The sequence below is a fragment of the Triturus cristatus genome, chromosome 5_2, assembly GCF_964204655.1.
Source record: "Triturus cristatus chromosome 5_2, aTriCri1.1, whole genome shotgun sequence".
NCBI classification, from domain to species: domain Eukaryota; kingdom Metazoa; phylum Chordata; class Amphibia; order Caudata; family Salamandridae; genus Triturus; species Triturus cristatus.
This window is the reverse complement of record NC_140588.1, coordinates 785,900,194-785,917,309: the sequence shown is the minus strand read 5'-3', so window position 1 is coordinate 785,917,309 and position 17,116 is coordinate 785,900,194. Positions and strand designations below refer to the sequence as shown.

General features: G+C 47.4%; 1 protein-coding gene across 2 annotated transcripts in view; it reads left to right on the top strand.

Annotated features, from left to right (window-relative positions):
* Nucleotides 1-17,116, top strand: part of GPC3 (glypican 3) — a 3,264,744-nt gene that overhangs the window by 2,544,492 nt on the left and 703,136 nt on the right. For both annotated transcript variants that reach the window (XM_085606673.1, XM_085606674.1), the window contains exon 6: nt 1,155-1,275. In XM_085606673.1, the coding sequence (XP_085462799.1) occupies nt 1,155-1,275 (121 nt within the window). The remainder of the gene's footprint in view (nt 1-1,154; nt 1,276-17,116) is intronic.

The following is a 17,116-nucleotide window of genomic DNA, read 5'->3' as shown; positions in this document are numbered from 1 at the left end:
AACAGCAACGCTTATCTCAAAAGCGATAAAATTCCAGGCGCTAGCTGCCAAATGTGCGATTATCGCTGGAAATCCAGCGATAATCGCACAACATTTAGCAATAGCTTGCTGATAGGGCAGGGCAGACTTAACCATGATATCCACCTTCCATTGGATATCATTGCTAAGTCAAACTAAAAGCAGGCGTAAAGAAATTAGCGGTAACCGCGATTAGCGCTACTTTTCTTATCGCTCTGCTTGTTAGCGTGCCCAGTGATAATTGGAGAAATGTCGGTTAGCGACATTTCTCCAGTTATTTTGGGACGGAACCCCCACTTTGCATATCATTCAAGATGCAAAGCGGGGCGTTGTTCTGACGGGCGCTAAGTCAACAAAACACGCGATAGCGTGTCTTTGCTGATAAGGCAATGAAATTATCGCCGCTTTTCGCCCGAAAACGGATGCAAAGGCGGCGATAATTTCATAGCGCCACCTTGATGATATGCCCCTTGATTCCTTATCTGCCATCCAAACACCTGAGGTTAAGCAACGCCAAACATCACCTCGCATCAGGGGAGCTTGTCTGGGTGGCAGGGCCTTCCTTTCTCTGACCACCAGGTCCTGGAGCGCTTCGTCTTCTTCACTGAGGAACACAAGTTCGTTGATTCGTTTCAGAAGACATCTGAGAAACTGTCTCATTAATTCCGTGTGATTCAGGCGCCATTGCCTGCAGGTCCATTATTCGCGCCAGGACACTCCCTTGGGCCGCAGTGCGCTTTATAAATAATTTTTATTTCATCTATAAATTAATGCTGCCGCATCCAAGCTTGTCGGCTTTGATGCATTCCTCTCCATGAACCTATAAGAGGCCAAACAAAATGTAATTCCCGAGGTAAACTTTGTTTTTAATAATAACAGTATTTGACAGGAATTTCTCTTAAGCAGCTTTAATCCAAACCTGAAATGTCAGGATTGTATCATTGTAAATGTTGTTGCTGGTGATGTCAGCGGGTGTATGGAAGGACCAGGGACAAGAACACTGAGGAGCTCATGTTATGAAGAATCAATTTATTTAATCATGTTTCTTTAAGAGACGTTTTGAGCTGAATGAACTCCCAGAAATAATTCTCAACTGACCTTCATCTATTATTTCTTTCACGTGTCAATTGTCTTAGGTACAACCCCCATACAGCGAAGAGCAGTGTGAAATCTCAGTCCAGCAATCAGGAAGCAAAGTTAAAAGGACCTGAGCCAGTGATAAGTCAAATTATCGACAAACTGAAACACATTAATCAGGTAAGTTTATGAAAGGGAAACAATGCTGTAAGCAGAGCGCCACTGACACCATTGCCCTTGAGACGTGGTTCTGTTTCTAAATGTCGTGTGCTGCTGCTTCGTGCATTTTCTTATTTCATTTTGGTGATATTCACTTACATACTTACTTCCAAAATCAAATGATTTGCTTCATCTTCTGTCCCTTTTCAGTCTCGGTATGGACACCATGTCAATGGTTGAGCCATCAACGTGATTATGACTCATCAATATGTAGCTGGCTCAGTCATTGTTCTATAACTCTATCATTTACAAAGTACCAACAAAGAAATGCAAATTAATGATTGTTCATTCAGTGCCGGAACACACAAGTACCATAGGTGCGAATCAGGCGCTAGCGTCTGCTTTTCGCGGTCCCGGGTATTACAGAGCAGATGCTTGTGCGGCCTTCTCTACAGTGTGCATTGTGCAAGCCTGTATTGTCAGTCTGGGAAAGGTAAAGAGGTGTTACCTCATATGTAGAGGGCGTGGTTTAACTGAAGGAACTAATTGGGAATGCACTACCCATGAGCTCCTCTGGAGGCAGCATAGAGATGTTTAGGAGGGGCCCACAAAGAGACCAAGGGGCCCTCCTGTGTACTCCCACATGGGGTGTAGTCACTGGGCCCCCTCCCCAGTCATCCTAAAGCAGACTGTGCTGTGCCTGCAGTGAAAGGTCATGCAACTGTTGCAACCACTGCTCTCTCTTTCACTCTTTCACTCCTGCACTCTCTCTGGTGCATTTTTTAATTCAGAGACACCATCATCATCCATGTAATAGATCTTCATTGCAACATCTTCCAGATTTGCCACATGTGCACATGTGGCAGAGTAGTCAATAAAATAGTGGAAGAGCAGTGGGTCAAAATTTAGGAGCATTATCAGATGTGGGGTGAAAAACACTCAGTATTTGTGTCCATGTTTGATAGCAAGTGTTATGTTAAGTTATTTTAATGTATAACGCGCACAAATCACCCGGGGGTGGGGTGGGGGGGTGGGGGGGCGGAGGGGGGGTTGCTGGCATCAGAAACAAAATCACAGCTAACTAGGCCGCAGACAGCTCTGTTTTAAGAAATGTCCTACATTTAAAATGATCCATGCAATGACGTAGGTAGAGAGGAAGCCCATTCCAACGCAGAGGGGCCAAGTAGGAAGAAGCCCCGCCTCCTGAACGAGACTCTCTTATTCGTGAAACAGTTTTCAGGGCCTCGTCACTGGATCTCAATGGTCTCTCTGGCTGATAAGGGAAAAGCTTATCAGACAGAATACCTGGGCCTTTGCCAATGTGTTAACATTAAGACACGAGACTGGCACAATATATGGGACACCCAGATGAAAAAGGATAAAAAGGTACACGTCAAGAAAAATAGTGAAAAAGGGGTATTTGAGTGGGACTAGACTAAAGCTCAAAATAGATAGCTTTCGTCAGAACCAAGAACGAGTCAATCCGCGGTGTAGTTTGCTATAAGGTCTACCAGAATATTGGTTAATTGCACTGTTTGGTCAAAAGCCTGGTTGGGGATATTTGTGACATTGTTAATCACAGCAGAGCCAAGGCACTCAGACACTTTTGTGAGTTGTACCTTGCATTACCATGTGCCGGCGAGGCGTTACATGGGTGGGCCTTCCCAAGCATCCACCCAAGTATTTTGCTGCAAGCCCATGTTTACTAAGTTAGTGAACATGGATTGGCGCTTACCCGAGGCGGGTTCAACAAAGAGAAGTATCTTTATCTCTCCTCGTTACTAGGCCTGGGCGGTAAATTTTGTTCCGTTCGCGGAATTTGCGATATTTTGTCATTTTTGCGCGCGAAAATGTCAAAACTTTCGCAACCTGCCGCGAAACGGAAGTATTTTTCTTGTTGCACTTTAAAAATGCATTCTCGCGCGCGCGATCGTGAGTTACCGGGTCCCTGCGTTCGCCGATGAGTTTTCCGATCCGTTCGTGCGCGCCACAAGATGTTGGATTGTTGGTAGCCGGTCGCGCTATCCCGTGAGAGTTTACGATCGCGAACACATCATTGCGATCGCGAACAGGAAATAAGCATCGCGAGCAAAATGGCCGTGCCCATTAGCGACCGCATGGGCAAGTTGGAGATATATTTCCCCGCGAGCACGCAAAAACACATCGCGAATGGGCGGGAAAAGCAATCTCCGCATCTTCGTGAAAGTTTCGCATGCTCGCGGAGATTTTGTTCAATTTCGCGATAATTTGCGAAAGTCAATTTTGCACATTCCGCCCACCCATTCATTCACAAGCTGGTGCTAACAGCCCATATCACCAGTTTACCTGCGATAGCAGCCGCAAAAACATCGCCACAGATGACCATGGCCACTAACGCTAATGAGATGCAGAGTAGGTGTTCCCGAGCAAAAAGCTGCGACAACACCACACCTCAACATTCTCAACGACCAGCCAGATCGGCGATAAGAACACAAAACAGGCGATAAGGCGCGTTAGCTGCAGGATTTTAACACCTGCTCTTACCTGGTGTAAAGTGGGATGACAACAGACAAGGGAGCACAGCCCAGAGCCACACATGAAGAACAACAGATGCCCAGGAGCAACCGAACATGCAGCCCGGAGCCCCAATAGGGCAACAACACCTACTGCCCCCACCCCCAGGAGCCCACCAACCCCCCCGCACTTCCCCCGGACATCCCCCCAAAGAGATATCACATCAACTGTATGAAATCCGGAACAAAACAATTCGCCTGATGTCGCACAATCACAACACCTAACATACATGTATGGACAGAAACAGGAGAACCATAAATACATCTTAGAATATCCAAATAATTTGTTTATTATAGAATACACCCAAAATAACAATTCTGAAGAGTCATGGCGGGTCTTCTCAGGACATTCTGTAAGTCACAGCCTGCAAGAAAAAACCTAGATTAGAAGGTGTGTCATGTGCTCATCAAAGTACAGAGAGAGAGAGAGCGAAAGCGAGAGAGAGATAAAGAGAGAAAGAGAGGGAGAAAGAGAGGGAGAGAGGGAGAGAGAAAGAGAGGGAGAGAGATAGGGATAGAGAGAAAGAGAGGGAGAGAGAGAGAAAGAGAGGGAGAGAGAGAGAGGGAGAGAGAAAGAGAGGGAGAGAGATAGGGAGAGAGGGAGAGAGAAAGAGAGGGAGAGAGAGAGGGAGAGAGAAAGAGAGGGAGAGAGAGAGGGAGAGAGAGAGAGAAAGAGAGGGAGAGGGAGAGGGAGAGAGAGAGGGAGAGAGGGAAAGAGAGTGCCAACACTGCGGGACCAGGCCTCACTGTTCACCTGCTGCCACCGGTGTGTCTCCAACCACGTGCCGGTACACACTGCAGTCCCTCAGGTCCCTCATCTGAAACAGTTTCCAGAGAAAAGAAAGGCAGAGTCCATACACTAGCACACGGCATCATCGCATGCCCGCCCCTGCGCACACAGGCTGATGCACCCCAGCCCCTCCCGCCGCCCAGCGTTTATTGCCTGTCCCTACGCAACCAGGCTTCACTGCTCATCTTACGCCACTGGCGTGTCTCCAAGAGGGCACACCATGTGCCAGTGGGAGCTCCAAGCCCGGGGCCCACGACCATGGCACCCTCCACATCATGCAGCCCCACACCGCGGGCCACCAGGTCACACACTTGATTCTGGGTCTTGATTTTGCCATGGCAGAGAACATATCAGTGCACACGGCATCATCGCAGGCTGCACACCCGCTCAGCCCTAGAGGTGCCACTAACTCTGTGAATCGCGAATCGATGCCACGTATCGGTAGGCCCACACTGCCCGCTGGTTCAGGCCTACACTGCGGTCCAGCAGGGCTCACGTTAATCCTACCAGTCCAGACCACCAGGATGGCACATCATCGCAGGCTGCTTACCCGCTCAGCACTTAAGGTGCCCCTACCTCAGTGCACCGAAAGACACCGTCCTGTGGCGGTGTGCCTTTGCCTGCCACAGTGTATCCGGTGCCACCAAGTCTGTGCACCGCAAGCCATGGACCCTTTATGATTGAGTCTCGTGGTGCGGACGCCATCATGTCACCCGTGGCACTGTGCAATGTGCTGTGGCAGGGCCCCTGGCCCTCATGCAAAAATGAGAACCACACGGAAACACCCAGTTACAGAGTGGAAATGGCATCCAGCATGTGCACCAGGCCCTTTATATTGGCAGGGTCGCATGTCCTGTGACGGCTGTGCTTGATGGGTGTGGTGTGGGTGTAAACCAGCCGTGAGGGAGTGGCTGTGGCATGCTGACAACTAGACCTGTGAGCAGCAGATCCCTACAGGCAAGACCTGTGACATGTAGCGTTGTCGTCGTTCCCCTGTGAGCGTAAGCCGAGTGGGCTGGCCTGGCGTATGCCAGTCCAGCGTAAGGGTGTGAACAATGACCCCGGGGCGCTGGGCGTGGTTCCATCCTGGGTTGGACAAGGAAGTAACTAATGCATGTGTCCCCGTTGTAGTGTCGGCGCCACCCGTGCCGCAATCGGCAATGTGTCACCCGTGACCCAAGTCCCACAACATGAGCAATATGGATGTAAGGGGGAATCACTGTGCCTACATTCATCCATACTTCCACACTTGAAAGATCATAGGCATGACACATTGGTGTGACCACGAATGTTTATTGCACAATCAGTGGAGTTTTGAAGCCGGAGCAGTACAGGGCCATGCAAATCCCACTTCACATTGTTGGCCCGTGTAGGGCCAGCCAGAGCCCATCAGGGAATGACAGGTACATCTGAAGAGGAGGAGTTCAGTCCGCTGTCTGATAGCTGTGTCATTGGTGACCAAACAGAATATGGCAGTCCATGTCAAGGTCCAAGGTGTGTGTCGCAGAGCGCATCGGGGGACAGTATTAGGGGATGATGCAGAGGGCAGAACCAAGCAGAAACAGGACATAGGGTGGAGATGAATGCTACCGCTTCCTTCTCACCACGAAGGCAGATTCATCCACATCTTCGTCCTCTGCTGTCTCATGTGCCTCACATGTGGGTGGTGGTTTTCTGTCTCCAGCACTGTGTGGCAGTGATACCTCAGGGGCCAGAGGTGGAATGTTTGCCACACTCCGTGGCACTGTCACATCAGGGGCCGGATGTGGAATGTGTGCCGCATTGTGTGGCATTGACACATCAGGGGCCGGCGATGTGGATGGAGTGGTAGCAGCAGCATGCATCAGAGCCCGGCCTTGTGGCAGCAATGGCATGAGGAGGGTCTTTATGGCATTGAGGGACCCAGCTACCTCTCGCTGGTGTGCAGCCGTGGCAGCCTCTCTTTCCACCGCGTCCGCTCCATGTTCTCCATGAGCCTCTGCATGAGTCCCAACTCCTGGGCGAGCTCGCTGGAGCCACTCTGACTAGGCAATGTGAAGGGGAGATGCAGTTTAACATTGTGTTCACATGTATGTTGACAAATTATACATGTTTACATTCAGACTTGTTTGTGGGGAGCTGCCTATATGATGCGGGACAGTGGACATTTCGACAACATCACGGATGTGTGTTTGTATACTTTGTGAACTCACAGTTCCCTGCAATGCCAAATGTGATTGGTCAGTTTCTACGCACATGTGGCATCAGTTGTGTCCTCTGTTCTGTTGTGGACGTGTTGCTGTTTGTACCACATCGTTGTTAATGTTGATGTGCTCTGCATGTAATGTGTGTGTGCCACATTTTGGGGAAGTCGCCCCTGCAGCTCTGATTTGGCTGCCCCATGGTCCTTACATGAGGAGTGCCTCTGGCTTCTGTGCTTCTGCAGTGTTGGAATGTTGCATGATTGGGTGCATTGGCCTCTTGGTGGGATTTGGGGGTCTGGGGCATGGTTTGTCCGCAGATGTGCTATGCTTATTTGTGCATGTGTGCCATTGTGCCCATCTCCCCCGTCCCCCAGTCCCTTGTCGTTACTCACCCTGTTGCTGTTGTGTCCAGTCATGTTGAGCAGTGTCCGGTCCCCCAACTCCTGCCACCGTCTCCCCACTGATGACTGTGGACACCATTTCCTCCATCTCGTCCAGCTCCTCCTGTGGCGCGGGACTGCCACCTCCAGTCTGCATTGCTGCCTTCCGGTTGTTAGAGAGTTTCTGCTTGGTTTTGCGCTTCACATCATTCCAGCGCCTCTTGACCTCTTCCATTGTGCTCTTCAGCACTCCGACTGCATTCACCTTGTCCACGATGGTTTGCCATATTCTGTTTTTAGTTGCCAGGGACACAGTGGAGGTGACCAACAGAAGTTGATGGTGTTCTATCACCTCCGTTATCAGGATCCTGTTTTCCTGCGGACTGAACCGCTTCTTCCTACTCGTCTTGTCCTTGCCCTTGCCTGACCCCGAGGTCCCAGGCTGGTCCTCCGGGGGGCTTGTGGGGTTCTGGTTGTCCTCTGCACTTGCTCCGGCTACCTCCATTGTGCTTCGCTGTTGTTTGGCTTTTGTTTGTGTTTTTTTTCAACTTCTATGGTGCATTTTCCCACATGACGTGTGGGATTTGCAGGCCTGTGGCTGGTTTTCGCTGTTTTTTATATCGCTATTGGGGTCCTTGCTACTATTTTCGCGTTTGTGTTTTGTGATTTTTCGGTGTCGCGTTGATTTTAGCGCATTCATTTGACGTGTTGTCGTGGGTCTATCGCATGGTACCACTGTGTTGAGAATACCACGTTAACACAGTTATTTTCCCGCAATAGACTGTGATGTGAAGAGTTGCGTGAAGCTAAATTTGCAATGGTTATCACACGTTCTTGAGAATATCCCCCTCAGTTTTTCACTCTGCAGAATTCTGTGGAGCTATCTAAAAACTCTGCAAGAATCCGCAAAGCTCCCCGGGTGGCAGAATTTTGGCACATTACGCCGGGAGCTTGTTCTGTGCCGTAAAATATGCACATACCGGACCACACGGCATTCCAGAGGGCTCTGCATCTCTCTGGCGCTCAAGTACATTTTGGCAAGCTGCAAGTGAGAAAAAACTCTGCCACGTGGTGGTTGCCGGAGTTTTGCCAGAACTCTGCGCTCCAAAAGGAGTGCAGAGTGGCCAAAATTCTACAAACTCTGCTGGCGGAGCAGAATGTTTCATTCATCCATAGCCTCAACACCTCTGGAAGAAGGTCGTCTTGATTGCCACGGTCAGTTGCCAGGGCAGTTTTTGAGGTGGGCGAATATAAAACCATTGTCCACAAAATCTCAAGTTTTCGAGGCCCACAAAGTTATAAAGAAGATTTTTTGCAAATTGCTCAGTACTTGAATTAAAAATGCCATGCTCCCTTATTTTTTATTCCCATGTTGGCCTGTCCATGGCTTTTCAGCGCTAGATTTTGCTGTAAGGAAGGGTGACAAAAATCGGAAAAATTAAAGTCTAATAGGTGAAGAACGCCTACATACAGAAGGGAAAGAGATGAATCACTGACGGCGTTTGAGCTACATTTATGCAAATGACGTTTGAAAAGTTTGCCAAATCCCAGTTTATCGCGTTCTTGGCCAGCCTATCAGGAATGAGCAGGTGTTCACGATCACCCCAACCTTCGTATAGTCACTGAGAAGGAAAAAAGGGAGTTTTTTACTCTTGGACTTTGAAATTTGACTGTTTTGATAGGTTAAGTGTTAACACAGATATTCCAAGAACTTTGATTGATAAAACAAACTCGAAGATAATCACACGTGCAAACCTGTTACACTGGTTTCAAGTATTCACTCCAGGCAAAACAGCTCAGCTACTCACAAAACGGAATTACTCGCCTTTCCCTCAGATAAAGTGTTGCTTTGTTTTGACTGCAATAAATGGCTGGCTTGTCGAGTTGAATTTGAAGGCCCCCTGGGCAACTCTGCAAGAAAGAGATCGCATCCTAGGTAAAGTTCAAACCCCAAAGCTTGTGGCGTACATGTTGTAATTTGGAGAAAAATAACCGATAGCTCATTAAATAATGCACGAATAGGATGCGCGTCCGTGTGCGAGGCCTGTGCACATTTGCTATTGATCTATGTGCATGAATATGTCTGTTTATTTTTAGTCTCTCATTGATTCGCACACTTCAGATAGAAGCTTTTCGGTGAATGTCAATGAATTCCAAAAATGTATACAGTGTCATGTAGTTATGGCTGTAGAATCAAAGAGTATTTCCAGTCTCTCAGAAATAGAGTTTAAAAATAAATGACTATTTTGCATAAGTAACAAAGGACAAAAAAAAACATCTCCACTAACAGCACCTCGTCGCTATGTTAGATCAGGGTCGAATTTTTTTATGAACACCACCAGAATTAAGAGGTCAAGGTGGGATGGAAGATCTCTTTCAGATCTGGCACCCAAACTCAGGCCTTTAAAAAGAAACGTATAACTTGGCTGTTCCCTTAACTCTTGTTCCAGATAGCTTCTCCTACCTGTTATAGCGCTGGGATGCCCGCAGGTAGCCATGTGCTCTATAAATCCCTAAACCTAAACAGCCGAGACATTCTGCTCAGCATCACTTGTGTCTAGTTCCGGCCTAGGGACAGACAACTTTAGCATTGTTGCCAGTCTCATGCAATCCGAAAAAAACATAAATTAACCCCTCCCATGCTCATGACGGAGCCATTCCGTCATGAGCAACGGTTGCCGTGTGCTCATGACGGAGTGGTTCCGTCATGCCGCGACCGTTGGCAGCCGCTCCGCCCACGCAGCGCTGTTTCCCCGCCTGTGCGGGGGGACAACGCAACTGGGCGGAGTCATGACGGAACCACTCCGTCATGAGCACAGCTCAACCGTGGCTCATGACGGAGTGGCTCCGTCATGAGCACAGCGCCACCGCGCTGCCCCCCAACCCCCCCCCAGCGCTGCGGCGGAATTCCCGCCGCAGCGAAAGGGTTAAAAGAAGATGAATATATACAGACCTGGATGGGGTTTGGGTCAGCAATACACATCCACTGTTCTGTCAAACGCTAAATCACATGTTGCTTTCAGCCACCACAGTACATAGCTTGGGCAATGGGTCCGCCCAAGTCAGCCACTGACTCTGTTGTACTGTGTGTGCCAGCATATTGGTGTCGGTGCCCAAAGCTCTGCTTGGGGGCCAGCGGCCCTTCGCCGTCTTTATTCCAGCTCCTGCTCTTTAATCCAGTTCCAGACACTCCCTGCCCCTCCACCTCTCTCTTGCAAAATTCCTGCATTCCCCCTTTGTCATGGTTTACCGTATTTCTCTTTCTCCGTCTTTCCACTTTGTGTTGCTTTCTCTCTCCCGCGCTCTGGTAACTTCTGGTGAGGAAAAATAAGTGCTGCTCCAAAAAATGAGGGCCGGAGGTCCACACCGGCAACCACCAGCTCAAATTAAGCACTAAAAAGATGTGCACTTTAGAGCCATTGCTGAAGGGTAAATATTTTACTTTGACATTATTTGTTTCCATTGTTTATCCTTTTTTAAATATTTCCCTTTGTCCATGTATGTTTAAACTGCGTCTTCAAGTAACAGAAATCCAAAACCAACAGTACTTATTTTCTTCTGTTTTTTTAATTAAAATTGTTATTGCAAACATGTTGAAACCACGTTTCGGCTGCAACATAGTTTTTTTTCTTCGTTTCTCTTTTGTGGCATTTGCTTCTAATAAGAAAAAAAAATTAACTAAATATTGTACTAGCTTACTAAGGCTAGACCTATTAGTTTTGCCAATTCTCAATTGTTTGAGGCCACAGCAAAAAGTGATAAAATTGTGTTCTCAAAGACTGGGGTTTAATGGTCTTGACAATGTTGTTGGTCAGTCTCAAAACCAGCTTTATATTAAGTCCCGCCTCCCTTAGTCCTTTGTCTGTGACTAACTCTGGTGATGTCAGTACCCCTAGAGTGTATGCTCTATGTGGCTTGTTGATTGTAAAGGTTGCACCAGAGGTCGTTAAGGACGTTTGTGCTGAGCCCTGCCAGCCAATTCCTGGGCTTTATTACGTATTCGACTCATTTTCCTGGTTAGCGCTAGGTGCACCTTTCAATTGCGCTGCTATAGTGAATGCACTGTCCCCACGCCAGCCGTGAACCCATGCTGTACTGATGGCAGCGCATTCAGGTGATAAACAGAGCAGCTTTGTGCAGGCTGCTACCGGTCTGCACTTTTAAGGGGGATTAGAGATCCCCTTGCAGGTGGCTGCAGTGAGTGACTGCACCCGCCTGCAAGGGGATGTCTGGGAGGTCCATGGGTCCCCCTTTCCTCCTTCCAGATGGCTGCCATCGGGAGGCACACTAACAATGTGCCATCTTTTTGGTGGCACACTGGCAGTGCACCTCCTGACAGCTTCTTTGCCTCTGCATCCGTGTCTGTAATACGACACGGGCGTAGAGGCAAAAGGATTCCCTCATTTGCATGGGGCCACACCCCTATGCAAATGAGGGAACGCCCTCTGATGATAGCACTGGCGATTTATGCACATCAGCGCTATCTGTATTACAGACAGGGACGCACAAGCATCTGCGGTCCCTTCTGTAATACCAAAGTGCCCCGGTGTCATGTAAAGCAGACGCAAATGCCTGTTGCGCCCCCAGGGCACTGCGATAACACGGCCTCAGGTTGGTGTTCATGGGTGTCACATTGATAGTGAATGCTGAAGAAATGTTTCTGCAAACTAAGTTAGACCATGCTTAATAAACATACATGATTCCTTACATGTGTGTACTTTACACGTTAATATTGCTGGCTATTGTGTTGTTAACTAGGATTGGCAAACTGTAGGGTCTTTGAAGAAGAAAACTTCAAGGAAACTCAAGTTACTTTAAGGTAAAAATAATTATTTAAACACCTCTACAGGGCCATTGTATCATGTGACAGCCTGAAGAAACTGCTGGAAGCATCTTGCGAGTAAGCTTGAAGTTGAAGTTGTAAATGGAATCTCAAGCATGGTGTACATCAGCCTCTGCATTTAGAGATTTTAACAAGAGTTAGGGATGTCGTGAAATCTGTTCCTACATTGAGAAGAGCACTTGACGATATGCAAGCTCGTATGCTGCTACTGCTCTGTTTTTCACCAGGGTACTGGAGTGCTCAAATGAACATGTTTCTGGAGATGATGTCTAACCGTGGGTGGAGAACTCAGCTCCGCCCGCGGAGTGAGCGAAGTTTTGCCTACTCAGCGTTGCACGAAGAACGCAGAGTAGGCAAAACCCCGCACACTCCGTGGTGGAGCGGAGTTGGCCTGCCCCCGCCACCCGCCCTATAATAACAATTGCTAAACTCAAAAAAAATAAGTTTAAAGCACCTTACCTTATCTGCGGAGTCCCCGGCTGGCCTCCTCCTCTCTTCATCTCGTTTGCGGTGAAAACTGGGCATGGGCGGGAACCCGCGCATGACCATATTGTGCGAGAAATACGCCTGCGCGGGTACCCGCGCACGCGCAGTTTTTACTATGAACGCGATGAAGAGATGAGGAGGCCAGCTGGAGACGCCGCAGACACCACAGATAAGGTAAGGTGCTTTTAAACTTATTTTTTTTAAACTTTAGCAATTGTTATTATGGGGGGTGGGAGGAAGGTGGCGTAGCAGAGCTACGCGGAGCACCATGGAGTTTGTTATCAACTCCATGGTGCGCCGCGTAGCCCCACTACACACACTGCACCCAGGCTTGATGATGTCCCCATAATCAAAAACAACAGTTGATGGACAGAATGCAGAACAATGTCATACATTCACCCCAGTACAGAGATCTGGGCCTAAATCCATCGTTTTTTGCTCACCATGTCGTTCCAGTTTGAACCCAGCCATATGCAAATCAGTCTTGACCCTGTGCCTCATGGATACAGTCCAGCCCGAACTGCCAAGCCAGGTCTTCCCTGGACTGGAAACAAGCATCCTAGGACCGGTTTTGGGGTTTCACCCCTCTTCAGCCAGGATAGTTTGATTCCAGCGGCATGGAGAGCACGGGACCCACGTCGGGGCATACCCTTCCCACTCGGGGTGACAAATGCAAAAACAACAGTTGAGATGTCCCCATAATCAACCTTTGTGTCAGGCACTAGTGCTTCAACTTGCTACTGCTGGACCCTCCCCTGTGAAGTGGGCTAAACAAGGAAGTCTTCCTGTTATTTGGTAAACTGTTTTTGTGCCTAGAGATTGTTGTTTTACCAGACAAGCATTCTGGCATTATTTTGGACTACTGAGGGCAGTGGTGCTTGGTCTGTGAAGTGCTGTAATCTTAAATTCAAAACTACCTCCCATTATCTCTACCCATCCCTGAATCTTAAAATCACGCTTCCCTCCCACTACCTCTACGCACACCTGAAAAATAAAATCACAGTTATCTCCCTTTCTCTAACCCCCCTGAGTCCTAAAACTGCTTTTCCTCCCTTTACCTGCACCGCCTCTTAACCCTAGAATAAACATTACCTCCCTTTACCCAATCCGAACCCTAAAATCACCCTTACACCATTACCTCTACCCACCCTCAAAGTATAAAATCCCTCTTACCTCCCTTTACCTCTACCCAAACCCCAAAACCTAACATCACCTATGCCTCCTTTTACCTTTACTCACCTGAACAATAAAATAAAAATTGCCTCCCATTACCTCTACCCATTCCAACTCTAACATTGCCCTTATCTCGCTTTACCTCCACCAACCACCAACCCTAAAATCATCATTGCCTCCCTTTACTTCACCTACCCTGAACCCTAAATTCACCCTTAACCACTTGTATTTCTACCCTGAATCCAAAAATGACCATTACCTTCCTTTAACTTTATCTTTACCCACCGCAGAATCTTAAATTCATGCTTATCTCCCTTTACTCCAACCCACCGAACCCTAAACTCACCCTTACCGCATTACCTCTACCAACCCGAACTCTGAAATAACCCTTACCTCCTGTTATCTCTACCCACCAACAAAGCCTAAAATCACCCTTACATCCCTTTATCTCTAACCACCTTGAACATTAAAATTACGCTTTCCTGCCTTTATCTCGACCCACTCCCAAATCCTAAAACCAAATGCACACCTACGCACCCCTGAACCCTAAAATCAACCTTACCGCCATTTACTGCTACCCACCCCTAAACTCTAGGATCACCTTTACCTCCAAGTACTTCCACCCACCCCTGAACCCTAAATTGACCCTTAACTTCCTTTACCCTTACCCACCCCTGAACCCTAAAATCACACTTTCCTCCCTTTACCTCTGCCCACCCCTTAATCCTAAATTAATTGTTACCTCCATTTACCTCTACCCACTGTGAACCCTAAAGCCCACCTTACCTTCATTTACCTCTGCCCATACCCGAATCCCAAAGCACCCTTACCTCTCTGTATCTATACTCACCCCTAAATCACCCTTTCCTCCTTTTACCCATTCCCATCCCTAAACTCTAAAATCACTTTTTGCTTTTGAATAACATACAAAGAATGTTATTGAAAAGAATACTTACCTGCATGGTAAAGGTACAAATAAGGTACACATACTTACCTGTGGGGTACTTATCTGCATTTTAAAGACTACATGGTAAAGGTCCTGCATGGTAGAGGCTGTGTGGTAAAGGCTGTTGGCCCTCAGCCAGAACACATTCTGGCTCCCTCTTTAAGCACTCTTCGGCCTTCACTCTAGTATCCCTAAATGTTTTGGTAGTGCTGTCTGTTGTTTAATGCTCTTTGACATCTTTGGTGGGTACCTTCACCTCTTTGACAATGTGCCCCTACCTTCCACACCCACACCTTACAGTTTAGGTCTTGCCTGCGGCAGTGCATATGCTGTTGCTTGCAAGAACTTTTCTTTACTTACAGGGAGTGTAGAGTCCACCCATTGCTTACCATTGGTTGGATTCATCATCACTCGTATTTCTTTGCTTCTCTTTGGTCAGCTTTACTTCCTCTTCACCCTTTCCTCCCTTAACTCTACCCAGTCCCATATCCTAAAATCATGCTTACTTCCCTCTACCTCTACACACCCCTGAACCCTACAATCACTCTTACCTCCCTTCACTGTTACCCACTCCTGAACCCTAAAATCACCCTGACCTCCCTTTACCTCTATCCACCTCTTAACCCAAAATTCACAGTTAACACCTTTTATCCCTACCCAGCCCAATCTCTAAAATCACCCTTACCTTCCTTTAGCTTTACCCACCCCAAACCTTAAATCCACGCTTACCTCTCTTTACAACTACCCACCCAACCCTAAAATTATCCTTATCTCCCTTTAACTCTACCCACCCAACTCTAAAACCACCCTTACCTCCCTTTACTCCCACACACCCTGATCCCTAAAAACACCCTTACCTTTCTTTAGCTTTACCCACTCAAACCTTAAATCGATGCTTACCTCCCTTTTCCACTACCCACCCTAACCCTAAAACCATCCTTACCTCCCTTTGCATTTACCCACCCCAAGCCAGAAAATCAACCATACCCCTCTTTACCTCTACCAATCCCAACCCCCAAATCACCCTTACCTCCCTTCACCTCCACCAACCCTCAAACCCTAAAAATTCCTTACCTCCCTTTAGCCCCACCCACTCCCAAACCCTAAAATAACCCTTACATCCATTTACTTCGACCCACCACTGAATACTAAAGTCACCTTTACCTCCCTTTACTTCTGCTCATCCCTGAACCCTAAAATCACCCTCACCTCCCTTTACCTCTACTCACCCGATCCCTAAAATCACTGTTACCTCCCTGTACCTGTGCCCACCCAGAAACTTAAAATCACCATTTCCTCCCTTTACCTCTTCCCACCCCTAAACTTGTTGCTTTTGAATAACATAAAAAGTATGTTATTAAAAATATACTTACCTGCATGGTAAAGGTACAAATAAGGTACAAATACTTACCTGCATGGTACTTACCTGCATTGCATGGGTTGCGTAGTAACAGTCCTGCGTGGTAGAGGCTGTGTGGTAAGGGCTGTTTCCCCTCAGGCAGGACATATTCCCACTCCCTCTTTAAACACTTTTCTGCCTTCACCCTAGGGTCCCTAAATGTTTTGGGGGTACTGTTGGTTGCTTTATGCCCTTTAGTATGTTTGGTGGGCACTTTCACGGTCTCATCTGAGACAGTGCATGTGATATTGGTTGCAAGATTTTTTCTTTACTTTCATGGTGATTAGAGCCCACCAATTGCTTACCATTGGTTGGCTTCATCGTCACTCTCATTTCTTTTTTTCCCGGTGGTCCGCTTTACTACTTCATGTGTTTGCCCAAGTACTACTACCCTTGCTCAGTGTCCTTGCACTGCTTGCTGCTTTCAGAGGTGCTTTTCTATTTTTACTTGCTTCGCCTTCCTCTTTTCCCCCTCATGTATTATTGCTTTCCCAAGTCCTCCACTCCCCTCTTGTGTTGCTGCTTGTCCGGTCCACCCCTCCCCCTCTGCATTCTTTCTTTCCCTGCCTGCTCCTACTCCTCCGCCACTACATTGCTCGCCCCCTCCAGAAAAATTTAAAGGCCCAAAAGTAATGCCAACAGGTTTTAGGATGCTACAAAAATGTAGACGGTGCTGTGCTCCCTACTCTTCATGGCCTTTTTGGAGCTGTTTTCATTGAGGGCCAGCACAGCTATCTTCAGCTCTGATGTAAGAAAATTAAACAAGTGAGTTTTTTTTCTTGAATGCCTTTTATGTATTTGTGAGTTTAAGACATCGTTGCCATGCCTTGATCCTTCTCGCTTTTGACAACTTCAGACCACTTTAATTAGATTTCACCCCTCGTACCCCATTTATAGACAGCATTTATCACTTATTTTTGTTATTATTCCTTAATTTGTGGTTTGCCCAGGACCCTCAGCGTTTGTCCCACATTTCCTGCCACCTTACAAAAAGATTGATGTGTAAATGTGTAATTATAATTTCATATTGGTTTATGTTGACAAGTAGTAGTTGTCATTTTGTCTTGAATTTGTTTTTCTGAAGGCAGAAAATAATCACTAAGAAAACGA